Raw genomic sequence first — 18,373 nt, 5'->3', positions numbered from 1 at the left:
TAACTTATTAAGTATTCTAGAATAGGAAAGATGTCACACAGTACATTTTCCACTAAACTTCTATATTTCTCATTTAGTAAACTACCTTGTAATAATTCTTTTCCATTTCTTTCAAAGTAAAACACATTTTGTTCATTCATTCTTTGATATGGAATTTTTTTCAGAAATCTTTTGGAAATGGGGTCAAGTCTTCGACATATACTGCACATTTTCTACTTTGAAGATATAAAAATATAGCAACTGAGAGTGAAAACATCATGTGCATTGCTTACATAACAAAGGCTACATAAATCATATCACTATCTCTCTGGTATTACCAATAAAAATCCTCGAAACTACTAATGTCTGATTTTCTTGGACCATAGGAATTACTTGATACTAACATAACCAGTGCTTGTACAAATAATCCTTAAATTTATATTCTACTGCTACTATTGAGATGTGTATTTACAGAAGAAAATTTAGTTCTTCCATTTCACCATTAAAACACAATTAAAACCCCCATGGATAGTGCTGTATGTTGGAAGCACCTAACAGATTGTGAACTCTTCAATCGTTCAAATTCAGATTCCTCAGCCAAACTAAGGTAAATTTCGGTTCCAATTACGTATAAATGATAGTTAACTAGCAGTCAAGCCAACAGCCTGCCGTTTGTAAGTAGTTAAAGTCAGTCTACTGGGGCAACCAAAGCCTGGCTCTGCAGGTACAGCCTCAAGAGCTCCACGATTTCTGAACACCGAACCATCACCCCTACACCTGTCTCACAACACGCCCTTTCCCTTCCCTCGGCGCCGCCTCGTGCGCTCAGGCCCGCCTTCCACGCCCTCGTTCAGCCAATAGCCAGAGAGTTTTGTGGGCGGGCCTTTTCTCTCCGCCAATGCCAGAGATCCTTGCTATCCTGGTTCCGCCCCTGCCGGCAGCTCAGACCGGAAGATGGCGGCCGCTGAGTTGGCGCTGCTGGAGAAGTCCCTGGGGCTGAGTAAAGGAAACAAATACAGTGCTCAGGGCGAGCGCCAGGTGAGAAGCAGAAGGGTCGTGGAGGGGAAGAGCTGTGGGTTGCGGTGCCTGCTGAGCAATGGTAGGACCGGCTGGCCGGCAGAGGCGGACTGAGGGAGGTTGCGGCCCCACGTGTCGGCGCCGCGGGGCGGGCTGGAGCCTCTGGGCCTCTTCCTGCAGCCCTAGGTCCCGGAAAGGGAACAGGGAACATTTTTCTTCTGGTAAATTCTTATCCTAGTCCGAGAAAAAAGAAGAAGGTCCCCAAAGGTAGATATATCAACCTGGAGGTTCTGCGTTTGCGTTCAATGACAGTTACTAAACGAGTACCTTTCATTCATTATTACACAGCTACTCCAGAGAGCTAACAGAGTGCCTAGTAGTCAGTGCTGTGCTGAGCCTGGCACTCTCCTTCTCGGGAAGCTTGCGTTTTTAGCTGGGTAGACAAACATTGCAGTTATTTTCATTACAATACTGAATAGTTACATTGAAGCGTAGACGGTTTAGAGAACACAGAGATCTTAGCCCAACCTGGAAGATTCAGGGAAGGCTTTTCTGAGGCCTGTGTATCAATTTCAGTATGCGACGTGCAGAGAATGAAAGAGAAAAACTATGAGCTTGACTGGTGAGGTATAAGGACCAAGATTTCTCAAGGCATTGAAGGACGGTTGTGTTTTATAAAGATCGTTGTTTGCTGTTGAGGGAATCTAGAGGAAGAGATATGTGTGAAGATAACTTTGTATGTACAGTCTGCATTGCTTAATGGTGGGGATACCTTCAAAGATTATGCCTGGCTAGGCGATTTCATCCTTGGGAGAACGTGATGGAGTGACACACAAACCTAGATTTATTTATAGCCTACTACACACCTGGGCTACATCGTATGGGCTATTGCTGTTAAGCTACAAACCTGTACAGCATGTCTCTGTACTGTAGGCAATTGGAATATAATGATAAGTATTTGTCTCTCTAACCATAGAAAAGTAAAGATATGGTATAAAAGATTTTTTTTAAATGGTACACCTGTGTAGGGCATTTACCTGAATGGAGCTTGCAGGACTGGAAGTTGCTCTGAGTCAGTGAGTTAGTGGTGCATGAATGTGAAGGCCTAGGAGATTAGTGTATACTTGTGTAGAATTTATAAGCACTGTACACTTAGGCTACGTTAGATTTATAAGAAAAAATTTCTTCAATAATGAATTAATCTTAGGTTACTGTAATTTCTTACATTATAAACTTAAATTTTTAAAAACCTTTGGCTCATAGGAACACTTAGCTTAAAATACAGACATACAGCTTCCAAAAATACTTTTTCTTCCCTATTCTATAAGACTTTTTCTATTTTAAAATTTTTTATTTTATTTTTTTTTACTTTTTAAACGTTTGTGTTAAAAACTGAGACATACACACATTAGCCTAGGCCCAAACAGGGTCAGGATGAGCAGTATCACTGCCTTCCACCTACACATCTTGTCCCACTGGAAGGTCTTCGGGGACAATAACACAGATAGAGCTGTCATCTCCTATGGTATCAATCCCCCTTCTGGAACATCTCCTGAAGGATTTGCCTGAGGCTCTTCTTGATGAAGAGTCACTCTTTTCAGAAATATGTCCATGGTGGTTTGCATGGTTTTTATTGTTTTTATAATAGATTTGCTTGGAAGCAGATAAATCACCATAAACATTCCTCTATTGATGATAGCTATAATACCACTAGCAATAGGAATTTTTTAGCTTCATTATTATCTTATGGGACCACCATTGTGTATGCAATCTGTCATTGACCAGAACATCATAACGTAGTACGTAACCACCGTATTTTTCTGACTATAAGATGCAACCCCCACCCCTAATTTGGGAGGAATAATGGTTATTAATGCTGCTGTTGAGTTCTGTTTACATTTACATTGGTGAAATATTATGTTATTTATGTTATTAAATATTTTACCACATTTTTTTGCTTCAAAAAATTTTTTCCTATTTTTCTCTAAAACCTACGTGCGTCTTATGGTCCAAAAATATGGATATATATATATATATATATCAATATATATATATATATCAATATATATATATATTGCCTCCTTGAGATTTTTTTCTGAATGGTGTTTATTTTATGTTCTTCATTTCGCCCCTGTTAAAATCTTGTCTTAAAAGCAATGTATTGTAGTTCTTACACATAAGTTAAACTGAAGTCTACAATGGGTCCACAACTTGCTTAAGATCAGCTGCCCAGTGACTGATGGCAGAGTAGACATCTGAGCCAAAGTGACCCCTGCTTTTGCTTTTTCTCAGGCTTCATGCTGATTCCTTCTGTTCAGCCAGTATTCACTAGTTTGGTTTCTATTTTTTAGAAAACATCGCTTAGAGATGAGACTTGCCTTGAGGGATCTTACTATCTAGTATAAGAAACAGTCATCGGCAGCTAATTTAAAGCAGAGCAGAATGTTTACTAAATGGCGGTAAGCATTGTTTAGGGGGTTGGAGAAGAAAGTTAATTCTGACTATAAGAATGGGTTTGTAAACCTCACAGAAAAGTTGGTTTTTAAGTTGTGTAAGACCAATAAATTATGGAAGATTGAGAAGTTTGGGGCAACGAGTAGAGGAATATGGTGGTGATGCAATGCAAGGTAAACCCAAAATTATACTTCGAGGCCCAATTGTGAAGGCTTTGGAATTCAGGGTATTGTGGGGGGTGAAGAACAGCTATTGAAGGTTTCTATTTATGGGTTTGGAGAAGGGATGAGGACATCTGATAATATTCGGTGGGTTTTTGTTTGTTTTTGTTTGTTTTTGTTTTTGGAAGACAGTTGACAGCAGTAGCCAGCAATTAGGTATTCTCTGCAGCATTACCGATGGTGATTAAAAAATTGAAAACAGTTCAGAAGTCTCACTCTAGGAAAATGGTTCATTAAATCACAGTACATCAGCACATTAGAATATTACTTATATAGACATTAAAAGTGATTAATCGGCCCTTACCAACATGATTCAGTTAGTTGAGCATTGTCTTGCAAAGTGAAAGACTGCAGGTTCAATTCCTAGTCAGGGCATATGCCTGGGTTGAGGGCCTGGCCCACTGGTTGGGAGGCTAGTGACCAATGTTTCTCTCCCTCTCTTTCTCCTTCCCTACTCTCTCTAAAGATAAGTAAAATCTTTTTTTTTTTTTTTTTTAGTGATTACTTGAAAATCATGGAACCCTAAAATGAATATGGAAATAGTATGTTTCCCATGGTTGCAACTGTGTAAGATTTCTATAGTCTGTGTAAAGAAAACAGAATGGACTTTGGAGCCAATTGTATTTTATTTAAACTTGACTCTACCATTCCTGCTGACCTTGGTTCTTTATCTGTAAAATGAGGATGAGATTACTTATCTTAGAAGATGTAATGATAATGACTAGATGAGAAGATAACTGGGAGCCTTTTTGAGTTAGTGTTTTGTGGTTATACATAATTTATTTTTACTAATAATTCTTTTTAGAATTCTCCCCCTACCCGGCTCCCACACATACTCATAGTTGCAAGTTCATTGGTCCCCTCCTCTCCCCTCCCTTCTCCTCCCCTCCCCTCTGTACCCTTACTCCCTCCCTCCTAGCTTCCCTCCTTCTCTCCCTGCCTTCCTTCCTTCCAAGATTAACACACATTCAGAAAAACATATAAATCTCAGTGAGTTACCACAAAGGGAACACATCCAGATAACCACATAGGCAAGGGAATAGAACATTACCAACAACTCCAAAGGGTTCCCTATTATTTTCCTTTAATACATTTTTAAGGAAGTTATCGATTATCTTACAGGTAGTAATTTTATTTGATTGTGAAGGCGAAAGTGAGAATTCAAGGAGCTAAATAGTGAATGAGATATACTGTTGACCATGTGGAGATTTAAGGTACCAACCCCTCATGCAGATAAAAATCCACTTACAATTTTTCACTCCATCTGAACTTTAGTAGTAGGTGAAGAAGTGGAAAGTAGTTACTTCCTTTACCTTTCAGTGAGTAACCTTTGCCTCTGTAGCCATGAAATGTTAATCTCCCATATATGTCACAGAGTCCTGTTGACCTAGATATGAGAGTGTCCTCAAAAGTGTAAATCACTAGACAGATATAAGATACTATTTCATGGCTAAAAAGAGCAGCAGTCTTCCCAAGAATATATGCTTTTTTGATTTGCATAGGTCATTTAGATTGTATTCTTGTTACTTATAATGATTGGTCTCCCCCTTGGATGATACTTCGCATTTTCTTTTAATTTCTTACAGTGCTTCACTAAGTTGTATATCAAGAACATTTATATCAGTTAGCAATTTTTTATGATCTGACCGTTGCTGTTATTAGAGGGGAAACATGAAAAGTAGCGGTATTTTTCAGATGATTACCTAAAGCCCAGACTTTATTATCAGTAACCCCAATTATATTTTGCACTGTTTTTTTTTAAATATGAAATATGGGCCAACATTTAGAGTGAATGTCTCCAAAATGGATGAATATGCAGTCCATGACAACAAAATCACTGTCACAGTCCATACCTAATTAATGAGATAGGTAATTATATTAGATCATGTATCATTAAAACCGGCCTAGATCCCATTTGGTGGTTCTAACTATTGGGTTGGCCAAAAAGTCTACTTATTTTTTTTCGTAAAATACATTTTTCGTTTTCACTGATAACTTTATTGGTTTGGATATTTTGAGTATGTTATCTTCAGCTATTGGCTTCTAGTGAGAAGAGGCGAGGGGTGCTGCGCTAAACGTCTTACAATACATAAGACAGCCCCAGAGCAAAGAATTATTTGGCCAAAATGTCAATAGTACCAAGAAACTTCTCAAACCACTTTTGACATGTTTGATCAGTTACAGCATCTTTGCCATATACTACACAAATCTTTTTTTGTAATTCAGTTGCATTTTTGCCTTTCTTGAAATAATAAAGCATAATATGCCAAAAATGTTGCATGTTTTCTTTCATCTTCAGTATTAAAATGACTACACAAAAATTCACCAATTTTGATAAGTTTTTTTAATGCTTACTGATATGACAGCTGTCACAATACAATCTAACAAAATTGTTTTGAATGAAGTTAAAGACAACTAAGCACTACTAGAACTATTGTATGGAAAAAGCTAAACAACTTTCTGGCCCATCCAGTATATCAGTATGAACTCAGTGTTACTAAAACCTTGTTTTTGTTATTACAGAAGGTGGGTTTATTTAAGTATGTGTTCACTTTGCTAAAATAAAATAGGATATGGGTAAACTTGATTGAAATTAATGCATGCTACTATGATTTTCATTTTCTCTTTTTGTACATACAGTATTACTGATTTTTATAATGTTACTACCAGTTTCATCATCATCTATTATCAAATATAAATTAGATAGCTGCCATGTTCCTGACTTATTTACATAATGTAGTATGTAATTTACTATCTTAAAGTAAAATCTTAAGAATATTTGAAAAACAGTTGGGAGATTTAGCAGTTACTTAGAATTGCAGTTGTGATAGTATTTGTTTTTAAAAGTTACCTGAAGAACTTCTTTTTCTTTTTAAGATTCCAGTTCTTCAAACAAACAATGGTCCAAGTCTAACAGGATTGACTACTATAGCAGCTCATCTAGTCAAGCAAGCCAACAAAGAGTATTTGCTTGGCAGCACTGCAGAAGAAAAAGCAATAGTTCAACAATGGTTAGAATACAGAGTAACTCGAGTAGATGGAAACTCCAATAAAGATGATATCCGCATTCTGTTGAAGGTATTGTGACTTCTCTTTATAGGCTGAAATGAATGAACTATTAATAACAAGACTCTCTCTTGCCTGAGATACAGTAGTGAAGCTATAGGCCCTCATTTCCTTCTGCCCCAGGGCAGCTCGTATCTGTTATTACCTTTGCCTAAACAGACTCTGCCAGCCTTACACCTTCAGATCTCAGCTTGGATACCCCTTTCTCAAAAACCTTGACTACCTTTCTTTCAAACAAGTGCCGTTCCTTGTTCTATATCCTCTTCCTTCATCATATGGCATCCTGTACTTTTCCTTCGTATAACTTATCATAGTCAATAATTATAGCTTGGTAAGATTTTTTTTTAGGATTTATTTATTTAGCCTTGGCTGGCGTAGCTCAGTGGATTGAGCTCGGGCTGCAAACCAAAGCATTGCAGGTTCGATTCCCAGTCAGGGCACATGCCTGGGTTGCAGGCCACGGCCCCCAGCAATCGCACATTGATCTTTCTCTCTTTCTCTCTTTCTCCCTCCCTTCCCTCTCTAAAAATAAATAAATAAAATCTTTTTAAAAAAGATTTTTAAATTGTGTCCTGGCCCACAACCCAGGCATGTGCCCTGACTTAGCATCGACCTGGTGACTCTATGGTTCTCAGGCCGGCACTCAATCCACTGAGCCACACCAGCCAGGGCTAGATTTTTTTTTTAATAATGTGATGGCTTAATATTTATTTTTCCACCAGGCAACCGTGATTTCCTATCGATAAACTACGTTCTCACAGACAGGGGGAATCAGAATCTTTAGGGATTATAGTTTAGAAAAAACTGTCAAGATTGATATAAGAAAGCCCACATTTCCTTCCCTTGACTTAATGCATTAGGATTTATATTTTCTTTCTGAAGAAATCACATTAGAATAAAAGACTATATTGATATAAAATAGAAACTGAATGTGGTTCCAGAGTCACCAAGAATGGAAAACATTCCAAATGAAATTATTTTTTTGTTAATTATTTTTTAATATATTTTATTGATTATGCTATTATATTTGTCCCATTTCCCCCCTCATTTTCCTCCACCCTGTACACCCTCTCCCACCCACATTTCCCCCCATTAGTTCATGTCCATGTGTCATAAGTTCTTTAGTTTCTACATTTCCCATACTATTCTTGCCCTCCCCCTGTCTATTTTTTGCCTACCATCTATGCTACTTATTCTCCATACCTTTTCCCCCTCTCTCCTCCTCCCACTCTCCTGTTGCTAACCCTCCGTGTGATCTCCATTTCTGTGGTTCCATTCCTGTTCTAGTTGTTTGCTTTTGTTTTTCTTTTAGGTGTGGTTGTTAATAATTGTGAGTTTGCTGTCATTTTACTGTACATGTTTTTTATCTTCTTTTTCTTAGATAAGTCCCTTTAACATTTCATGTAATAAGGGCTTGGTGATGGTGAACTCCTTTAACTTGACCTTATCTGAGAAGCACTTTATCTGCCCTTCCATTCTAAAGGAAAGTTTTGCTGGATAGAGCAATCTTGGATGTAGGTCCTTGCCTTTCATGACTTGGAATACTTCTTTCCAGCCCCTTCTTGCCTGTAAGGTCTCTTCTGAGAAATCAGCTGACAGTCTGATGGGATCTCCTTTGTAGGTGACTGTCTCCTTATCTCTTGCTGCTTCTAGGATTCTCTCCTTCATTTTAATCTTGGCTAATGTAATTATGATGTGCCTTGGTGTGTTCCTCCTTGGGTCCAACTTCTTTGGGACTCTCTGAGCTTCCTGGACTTCCTGGAAGTCTATTTCCTTTGCCAGATTGGGGAAGTTCTCCTTTATTATTTGTTGAAATAACTTTTCCACTTGTTGCTCTTCTTCCCTTTCTGGTACCCCTGTAATTTGGATGTTGGATCATTTAAAGATGTCCTGGAGGTTCCTAAGCCTCTCCTCATTTTTTTGAATTCTTGTTTCTTCCTTCTTTTCTGTTTGGTTGTTTTTTTCTTCCTTCTGGTGCACTCCATTGATTTGAGTCCCAGTTTCCATCCCATCACTATTGGTTCCCTGCACATTTTCCTTCATTTCACTTATTGTAGCCTTCATTTTTTCATCTGATTTGCAACCAAATTCAACCAATTCTGTGAGCATCCTGACCACCAGTGTTTTGAACTGTGCATCTAATAGTTTGGTTATCTCTTGGTCACTTAAGTTGTATTTGCTATGCATCTTTGATCTGTTCTTCTGTTTGGGCCTTTTTTTTTTTTTTTTTTTTTTTTGTCTTATTGTACCTGTTATATATGAGGGGCAGAGCCTTAGGTGTTCACCAGGGTGGGACAACCCACATGGCTGGCTTGTGATGCTGTATGTGGGGGTGGGGTCCAAGAGGGAACAATGGTGCTTGCCCCATTCTCTGTCGGATTTCAGTCCCTTCTGCCACTTCCCCCAAGCAAACTGGGCCCTTCTGGTGCTGGTTTCCGTGTGAGTGGGCTTGTGCACATTCTAGGACCCTGTGGGTCTCTGCAATGAATTCTCCTGTGAGGCTGGGAGTCTCTCCTAGCACCTCAACTCCCACAGGTGTTTTCAAATGGTGTTTTAAGGCTTTATTTCCCCGAGTTGTGACCCTGCGTTACGTGGTATGTCTCGCTCCCCAGTTTTGTCTGGTTTATCTGTGCGTGAGTGTGGAACAGCCGATCAGCCAGCCACCTTGCTTGATCTGCCTGTTGCCACCCTGTGCCCGGGGTCTGCCAGCCGCTGTCTGCATGCCCTGGGTCCATCCGCTGCCGTCTTGCACACCAGGTGTTTGTTAGCTGCTGTCTTGTGCACCTGGCGCCACCTTTTTTTTTTTCTTTTTCTTTCTTTCTTTTCTTTTTTTTTTTTTTTTCGACCCCTCTCCCCCCAGCCACCTGACTCCACCCCTGCTACCAGTCTGGATGAATGTGTCTATTTTAACTCCTTGGTTGTGGGACTTCCATATAGTTCAATTTTCGGTCAGTTCTGGCTTTTAATTTGTTTCTAAGTTGTTGTTGTCCTTCTTTTGGTTGTGTGAGGAGGCACAGTGTGTCTACCTCCGCCTCCACCTTGGCCAGAAGTCCTATTTTTGTTAATTTTCTTTTTTTAAAGATTTTATTTCATTTTTAGAGAGGGAAGGGAGGGAGGGAGATAGAGAGAGAGAGAGAGAGAAACATCAATGTGCGGTTACTGGGGGTTATGGCCTGCAACCCAGGCATGTACCCTGGCTGGGAATCGAACCTGGGACACTTTGGTTCCCAGCCTGCACTCAATCCACTGAGCTATGCCAGCCAGGGCTTGTTAATTATTTTTATAAAAATAAAGCAAATTAAGAAAAATTTCTAAAAGTTTAACATTTAAAGGAATCTTAGAGATTACCCAGACAACCAAATATCATTGCAGGAACCTCCAATTTTATTCTGTCTCCTAATTTTACTTCCATTGTCATATAAATTGGTCATATAAGTTGTACAAAAAGATCTTATAGTACTGAAAGTTTTTCGTTTATCACTCTGGGAGAAATGCTTTAAACTATGTTCTTGATAGGTACTATCGTTAGAACTGGTAGAAAATAAATTTCAGGCCTGTTTCTTCATAGGCCTGTCATGGTAACTGTTCATTCTTAACATTCATGCCAACCCTTCCTGCTGCCCCCTGCCATGCTCCACAGCATTTCCAGAGGGGAATAAGCAAGTCTTCCTTCTAAGTGAATGTGAGATTTCAGGCAAATAAAAAAATAATTGTAACTATCTCTTATAGTTTTCTTCCCAAAAAAAGATACTAATAAAGTACTTAATTCTGAGAGATAGGAACAGGATTTTATTGAATTGGGTTTTTAAGGTCAAAGGCTAGATTTGCTATTAGGAACATAAAAAGTAATTCTACTAAAATGTATCTGGGATATGTAAATCTCATTATCTGAAATTTCAGTTGTGACAATCTGACTGGAACTATTATTGTTTTTGAAATGTATGAGGAACTGGGAGATCTCGGTTGTGGTCCTTGCTCTGCCACTGTTTGCTCATCTGCACCTGTAATGATGTGTCAGATACAGTTCTAGGAGCTAGTGGTACAGCGAACCCAACCATCAGACACAGTCCCTGCTTTAACAGAACTTGGACCAGGGGAGAGGCAATATATAGATGGTGGGCTGCAATGTGATTTTTGGCCATATGAGCACAGATTAGAAAGGGTTGTTATATTCTTTTTTGTTTTGCTTTTTGGTATTTTACGATAGTAAAGACATTAGATATTATTAGATATTTATTAGATATTTATTATAGAATTAGGAAATATAAATAAGAAAATAGAAGGAATCTCAGGCATTTGTAGTTCCAACAAGAGAGAACTGTTACATAACATTTATGTTCAGTCATCAAATATTTTTTGAACCCCTTTAGTATTCCATACTTTTTCTTTTCATATATACATGTGTTTTATTTTTAAAATTGGCAGTTACTGAACACTAACTTATTTTTTTTACTGACTGTTCTGTGAACATCTTTACATGTCCATAAATATTCACTTTTACTATCTTTTTTGATAACCTGTTAATATTCCATCATATAGTTGTACCAGAATTTAAATAGTCTATCCCTATGGAGTTATAATAGATTACTGCTAAATGTTTTAACACTTTCTCATTTGTTTCCTTAGTTAATTCCTGCAGGGGAAGTTGCTGAGCCAAAACTATGTACATTTTTAAGGATATGCTGCTCATTTGTCCTCCAGAAAAATGTGTTTTTACAGTTTGGTGGTATGTGAGGGTTACTTTCCACAAACCCTTGCTGACATGGATATTACCCTTTTTTCCTTCACCACCCTAGTTTCATTGCCAAAACAAATAAACCAAAAAGTGAACAAATAAGTTTATTTTGTGTTCTTTGTAAAATTATTAATCTTTGGCATTTTTTCATAATGCTTATGAGCATTTTCATTATTTTAAAAAATTGCTTATATGTATGTATTTGTCCATTTTAGACCGGGCTATTATTTTTTTATTATTTTTTAAATTCTTGCTATTAGGATATTATGAAAGGGTTAATTGTTACTCTAGAGTTACATTTCATTACTGAAACCACAGTTCTGAATTTAAATGACTCATAATTAAGGTAATATGTAATTTTAAACAACAGGTATTGCAAAACACTACATGTTGAATCTAGATGGAGGATATATATTTTATATTGCTTTTTCAATATTAGATAAGAAGAAAAAGAAAAATCAGGTGGAACTCTATAAGGGGAAATAATTTTTCTAAAAGTTTGGCGATAACATCAGAAAGACTTGTAAGAAAAAAAAGGAAATAAGTGGAAGACACTAAAGTCACTAATCAGAAAAATATTACCTAATCATAATTTTTTTTACTTCAGTTAACCTTAAGGGTCTGTATAAAGAAAACATTTATATAGATTTTACTTTAAGAATATATATACTACATTAAGGAGTGTTAAATTATTGTTTCAGACCTTATTTTAAAATGCTTCTTAGAATTAAATAAAGATATTTTTATTTTATTTTTATACATTATCAAAGTTGTTTTACTGGAAGACATTTGGAGAGAAATGATCTCCATTCAACAGATTATATAGAATTTAAGTGGTAGCTCTTAATTTTACGCTTCCTACCCAGATTTTAATCACCTTATTTATGTACACATTTCTTTATGCCCTCATCTGTAACACCTCTACCAGTCCATAGTCTTATGGCATTTTGAAAATTACTGTCTGTAAATGAAGGTGTGGTGAATTTAAAGAGATTAAATTCAATTTTGGTAACATTTACTGATAGCTGAACCACTGTGTGCCAGACATTTGGAATGTGATTTAAGAAAACAAAATGCTGTCTCTACAGTTTAAGAAATTTTTCCAGAATAAATGCTATTGCCTGCTAGGCAGCATTTTACAACTAGTCTTTAGAGGAGTCTGTGAGACTATCTGACGATAATTCACATAACTTACTTATAAACTTTTCTCTAAAGTTTATACAGACATTTTGTCTTATTTAATTTAAAGGTAAGTAAACATAAATTCCTGTGCCATTAAATTATATATTAAATCTGAAAGGGACCAAAATATTCATATTTTTTTTAATCTAGAGTTTTTCTTTTCTCAGGAAATTAATTGATTAATTCATACTGATATTTCAGACAATACTGCACATTAGATTAGGATCTTTTAAGATGTTTTATATTATTTTTTTAACATGTACTTTAATATTTTTTCCTTCACAGTACCTATTGGTTATTTAGGGAGCTCAGTGCATATTAGGATTTTTTTTCTGTAATGATGTTAAATGAACTTTTGTATAATTTAACCTTTTTAATACATTTTTTAAAGATTTTATTTATTTCTTTTTAGAGAGGGAAGGGAGGGAGAAAGAGAGAGACAGAGAGACAGAGACAGAGACATAGAGACATCAATGTGCGGTTGCTGGGGGTCATGGCCTGCAACCCAGGCATGTACCCTGACTGGGAATCGAACCTGCGACACTTTGGTTCACAGCCCGAGCTCAATCCACTGAGCTACGCCAGCCAGGGTTATATTTAACCTTTTAAAAATTGATAATTATCTAGAGGACAAATGATAGAACTTTGTGTAGCTTTAAATGGTGTTTAAAACTGGGGTCTTTGAGGTGTTAGAAAAATTAAATATCCATTTGCAAAAGAATGAATTTAACCCTTACCATACACAATATATAAAAATTAACTCAAAATGGAAAGTCCTAAACATAGACTTAACACTAAAACTCTTAGAAGAAAACATAGGAGAAAATATCACATCATTTGATGTGACAGTGATTTCTTGGATTGAACCAAAGCACAGGCATCAAACATAAAAATTCTGGACTGTATCAAAATTTAAAACTTTTGTTCATCAACAGACACAGTCAACAGAGTGAAGAGGCAACCCATGGAATGGGAAAAAATATTTGCAAATTACATATCTATTAAAGGGTTAAAACACAGAATATACAGTGTATGACAGAAGTAAGGCCTGCTTCAGTGTGGTTGGTAGGGTAATATGGGTATGATAATTTATAGTTTTAATTTGAACATTTCACTAAAATGTCATATGGTGTGCTTGAGTGTGATGTTATGTTACAGAATTACATGCTTATGATTTTGTAATAAAAGGTTTTGTAATAAAAAAAATGGGCGTTATTTGCACCAGACCCTGTATAAAGAACTCCTGCAATTCAACCAAGAAAAACTAAGAGCCCAATGAAAAAATGAACAAAGGACCTGAGTAGGCATTTCTTCAGATAAGATATACAAAGCTAAGAAGCATATGAAAAGATGCTCAACATTAATAATAATTAGGTAAATGTAAATCAAAACCACAATAAGATAATCACCTCACATGCACTAAGTTGGTGAGTACCAAAATACAGAAAATAACAATGTTGATAAGGGTATGGAGAAATTAGAAAACTTGTGCATTATTGAGAATATAAAATGGTACAGCTAAAATTAAAAAGTACAGTTTTTGCTCAAAACATTAAGAATACAATTACCAGCCCTGGCTGGTGTGGCTCAATGGATTGAATGCCAGTCTGTGAACCAAAAGGTTGCTGGTTCAATTTCCAGTCAAGGGCACATGGCTGGGTTGCGTGCCAGGCCCCCAGCTGGGGGAGTACTAGAAGCAACTGATCAATGCATCTTTCACACATGGGATGTTTCTCTCCCTCCTTTCCCCTCTTTCTAAAAATAAATAATTTTTAAAAATACAATTACCATATGATCCAGTTATTCCACTTGCAGATACACTTGTATACCCAAACTGGGTCTCAGACAAATATATGTACACCCATGTTCATAGCATTATTACTCACAGTAGTCAAGCAGTGAAAACAGCACAAGTGTCCATTGACAGATGAATGGATAAACAAAGTGTGGTGTATCCATACAGTGGAATAATTTTCAGCCTTAGAGGGGAAGGAAATTCTGACACATGCTACAACATGAGTGAACCAGGAAGAACACAAACTAAGTGAAATAAGCTAGTTGCATATGTCAAATAATCTGATTCCACTTATATGCTGTATCCGAAGTAGTCAAATTCATGGAAACAGAAGACTGGCAATTGCCAGGGCCTGGGGTGAGGGAGAAATGGGTAGTTTTTAATAGAGTTTTTGTTTTGCAAGATGACAAAATTCTGAAGATTGGTTGCACAACAGTGTGAATACCCTTAACATGTACTGAATTATACAGTTAAAAGTGGTTAAGATGGTAAATCTTATGTATTATTCTACTGCAATTAAAATTTTTAAAATATATATGTATAAAAATGCAAGCCAATAAATTATAATTCTTTTAAGGGTTAGAAATTGTTGAGGAAGCTTTTTATACTTTAATGGAAAAAATTAATCTAACAGCATGATTTACAAAATGTTCCACCCTCCCCCAAACAAATAAAATTGGGAGTTTGAAATGATCACTTTAAATATCATTTTTAATGTTTTCTTATTTTTTTAAAATAACACTAAAATTATTTTCTCTATTTTTTAAATGAGGTGATTACTATATGATTTGTGATTTTTAATGAATCTGAATTTATTAATGTCAAAGATAATTTGTTAAACTAAATGTCAATATTCTATTTTCTAATAGCCTTCTAAATGTTTTAAAGTCAAGTGATATGTGAGTTAACTTTAATATTACTATTTTTTAAATAAATATTTGGTTTTCTTTTTTCTAGGATCTTAATTCATATCTTGAAGATAAAGTCTACCTTACAGGATATAATTTTACCTTAGCAGATATCCTATTATACTATGGACTCCATCGCTTCATAGTGAGTATTTGAATAGCTATCAGCTTTTTTTCTGTAATGTTCAGATGATTTTTTTGTCTTGAATTTAAATCAAGTTTCAATTTTCAGTTTATCAAATAAAAATGAAAGCAGTAATTTTTATACAAAGAACTTTATGCAGATACTCCTTCCATGTGTCCATCAAACATAGTTGCTTTCTCTTCCTTAACCTGCTTGATTGCTGTTCTTTCTTCTGTTCTTTGCAACTACTTCTCTTGCCACCTTTTGGACTTGATTCTCATTATCACCTGGACCCCACCTCTCCATCTTAATTCCATCACCCCATCTTCTATGTGAGTTCTTATCCTTGAGTCCCAATCTCTTACTCCCTAAATCCCATCATTATCTGAAGTAACCCCCTTCTCTTTTTTTAAGCTATATACTTTCTTCCTCGTAACCCCTTCCTTTTTTTAACCTATATACTTTCTTCCCCATCCAACCTAGATCCACTTTTGTGAAACTTCTACTATACCCTTTTATTATAGCATCTTCAACTTCTTTGCTCCTCTTTATATTCACCACCATTTCCCTATAAATCCCCAACTCTCGGTCAGTCTAAATAAATGCCTTCAATACTATATCCAGGCTGCGTTCTGCTGGAGATATTACAACTCTACAGATTGATACCACTGCAAATTTATACTAGTTTCAGCAGGTCTGTTACACTGATCAGCTCTTTCATTCCTCCCAGGCGCAAAGCCAGACCTTTAACACTTTGCTCAAGCTCCTGCCTGCCCCTTTACCTGCGGTCATTATCGAAGAGCCTCCCATCCCTTATTCAGCTGGAAAATAGAGGCCAGCCTATGAATTTACTCACCTTCCAGCTGTGCCTATGTGCACATCCTCATTCATCGTGTCTCCTTTTTCTGGCCTCAGAAAGAATCATCTTGCTTTTTTCCTCAGCTAATCCATTCATTCATTTGGCCTCTTCCCTCAATTCCCCCTCTACCTTCTGCCCACTCTCTGGATCTGGTCCCAAATTTTACGTCTTTTCTTTCTCGTATCTTCAGTTTTTCCCTGTATCTGGTCAATCTCTTTACATTAAACTGTTTCCTATCTTAAATTTATTTACAAACAATTATATGGCACCAAAATATAGGCTGTATTCTGTATGCTTTATAAATGTTAACTCATTTAATCCTTATAACTACCTGTGAGATAGGCACTGCTATCATCCCCATTGTACAAATGAAGTAATTGAGGCATTAGATCAAATGTCTGCTTTGCGATCACCCAAGTAAACAGCAAAACCAGGTCTGCAAACCAGGTAGTTTGGCCCAGAGTTTGTACTTACATCTGTACCTAAAACCTCCTCCCAACACCTGTCTTCCCCTGTGGAAAAATAAGAACTCACATGTTTTTCTGTATCACGCACCTCACTCATTCAGTCAGTGAGGTCTTGTTTCCACCTTGTGGATGCCTTTCCTGTGTGTCTCTTGCTATGATCCTAGATGACTTGGCCCTCGTTCCAGAATTCATTATCTTCAGTCTGGGCTATTGAAATGTCTTCCTACCACCAGTCTCGTTTCTTACGGTCCATCTTTATTGCCACTGGGGCAGTTTTTCTTATGATTGTGTCTTTCTCAAAATACTTAAGTAGCTCCTCACTGCCTGGGATAGGAGACCCTTCGTCATGTGACCCTGCCTCCCTTGCTGGCCTCATTGTCATTATTCTCCCCACACGCCTCTCTGTCAGCCACATGTCTCCTCTGCCTTTGCTATTCCTGCTCAGTGTTCTTGTGCTGTCCCTCTCTTTTGCTGCTTGGACCAGCTCTTATTTTCCTCCCAAATTCATCTGTATTTCAGGTGTCACTCAGTTCAAGCACTAATTTCCTTGGGGAAGTCTTCTTGGGCTCCTAAAGCATATTCAAGTGCTCTCCGTCCATTTCTTTTTTTTTTTTTTTAAGATTTTATTTATTTTATTTTTAGGGAGGGAAGGAAGGGGGGGGGAGAGAGAGAGAGAGAGAGAGAGAGGGAAAGGGAGGGAGAGAAACATCAATGTGCGGTTGCTGGGGGTTATGGCCTGCAACCCAGGAATGTACCCTGGCTGGGAATCGAACCTGGGACACTTTGGTTCCCAGCCCGCGCTCAATCCACTGAGCTATGCCAGCCAGGGCTCGTCCATTTCTTTATGCACCTCACAGACTACCTTAGCTCTGGCTTGTTTTATTTTTTACTGTAAGTCTTAGAAAATTTCTCCATCTTTTAAATTATAAATTGTTTGAGTTAGAGGTTGTAACATTTCATATTTGTACACCATTACACTATACTGGAGGGACACAAAAGAAGTATAAAACTATTTTCAAGCAACTTTTGATCACGTTGAAGAGAGAAGACTGTTTTACATGAAAGCAATTAATGAGTAAGAGAAAGTGGAATCTAATGCTAATTTCTGATTAGAATATTGTGAGATCGGTTAAAGAGGCATATAGAGAAAATTAGAATGTAGAATTGTGAAATTGTCAGAAAAATATCTTTGAATTTGGATGACTTTGGCTCTCCAAGGGAATTTTTATTGTTTTGCAAAACTTGTAAGTTTGACTTTAAATATTGCTTTTAAGTAGGATGGCCATGTGATCTATCATCTAAAACAATGCGTTTTTTAGTGAAAGTGGGGCTATTGATAATTACACTGGTCCAACAGGAATAAAGCAGCATGGATGTTCCCTGTACATAAAAGGAATGACTCAATTTAAAGGGCAATAAGGAGATTGAGGTGAATCATGTCATATTTCCCTTTGTACCTCTCCCAGCTGCTAGCACAGTACCTTGTGCAGCTAAGTGCTAGTTGAGATTAGCAATATTTAGCAATCTTTTCCTCTTTATATTCCTATTTTAAGTTGTATAACTTTA

General features: G+C 36.9%; 1 protein-coding gene across 4 annotated transcripts in view; it reads left to right on the top strand.

Annotated features, from left to right (window-relative positions):
* Nucleotides 1-895: 895 nt before the first annotated feature.
* The window catches only part of EEF1E1 (eukaryotic translation elongation factor 1 epsilon 1), a 59,372-nt gene continuing 41,894 nt past the window's right edge, over nt 896-18,373 (top strand). For all 4 annotated transcript variants that reach the window (XR_004903330.1, XM_036026540.1, XM_036026541.1 and 1 more), the window contains exons 1-3: nt 896-1,017; nt 6,549-6,749; nt 15,407-15,502. Coding sequence is in view for 3 of the 4 variants with exons in the window: in XM_036026540.1 (XP_035882433.1) it covers nt 934-1,017; nt 6,549-6,749; nt 15,407-15,502 (381 nt within the window). In the remaining variant the exon portion in view is untranslated. The remainder of the gene's footprint in view (nt 1,018-6,548; nt 6,750-15,406; nt 15,503-18,373) is intronic.

The sequence above is a fragment of the Phyllostomus discolor genome, chromosome 5 (genome assembly GCF_004126475.2).
Source record: "Phyllostomus discolor isolate MPI-MPIP mPhyDis1 chromosome 5, mPhyDis1.pri.v3, whole genome shotgun sequence".
Taxonomy (NCBI): Eukaryota; Metazoa; Chordata; class Mammalia; order Chiroptera; family Phyllostomidae; genus Phyllostomus; species Phyllostomus discolor.
Note: the sequence above shows the minus strand (reverse complement) of the source record. Positions and strands in the feature narration are given on the sequence as shown.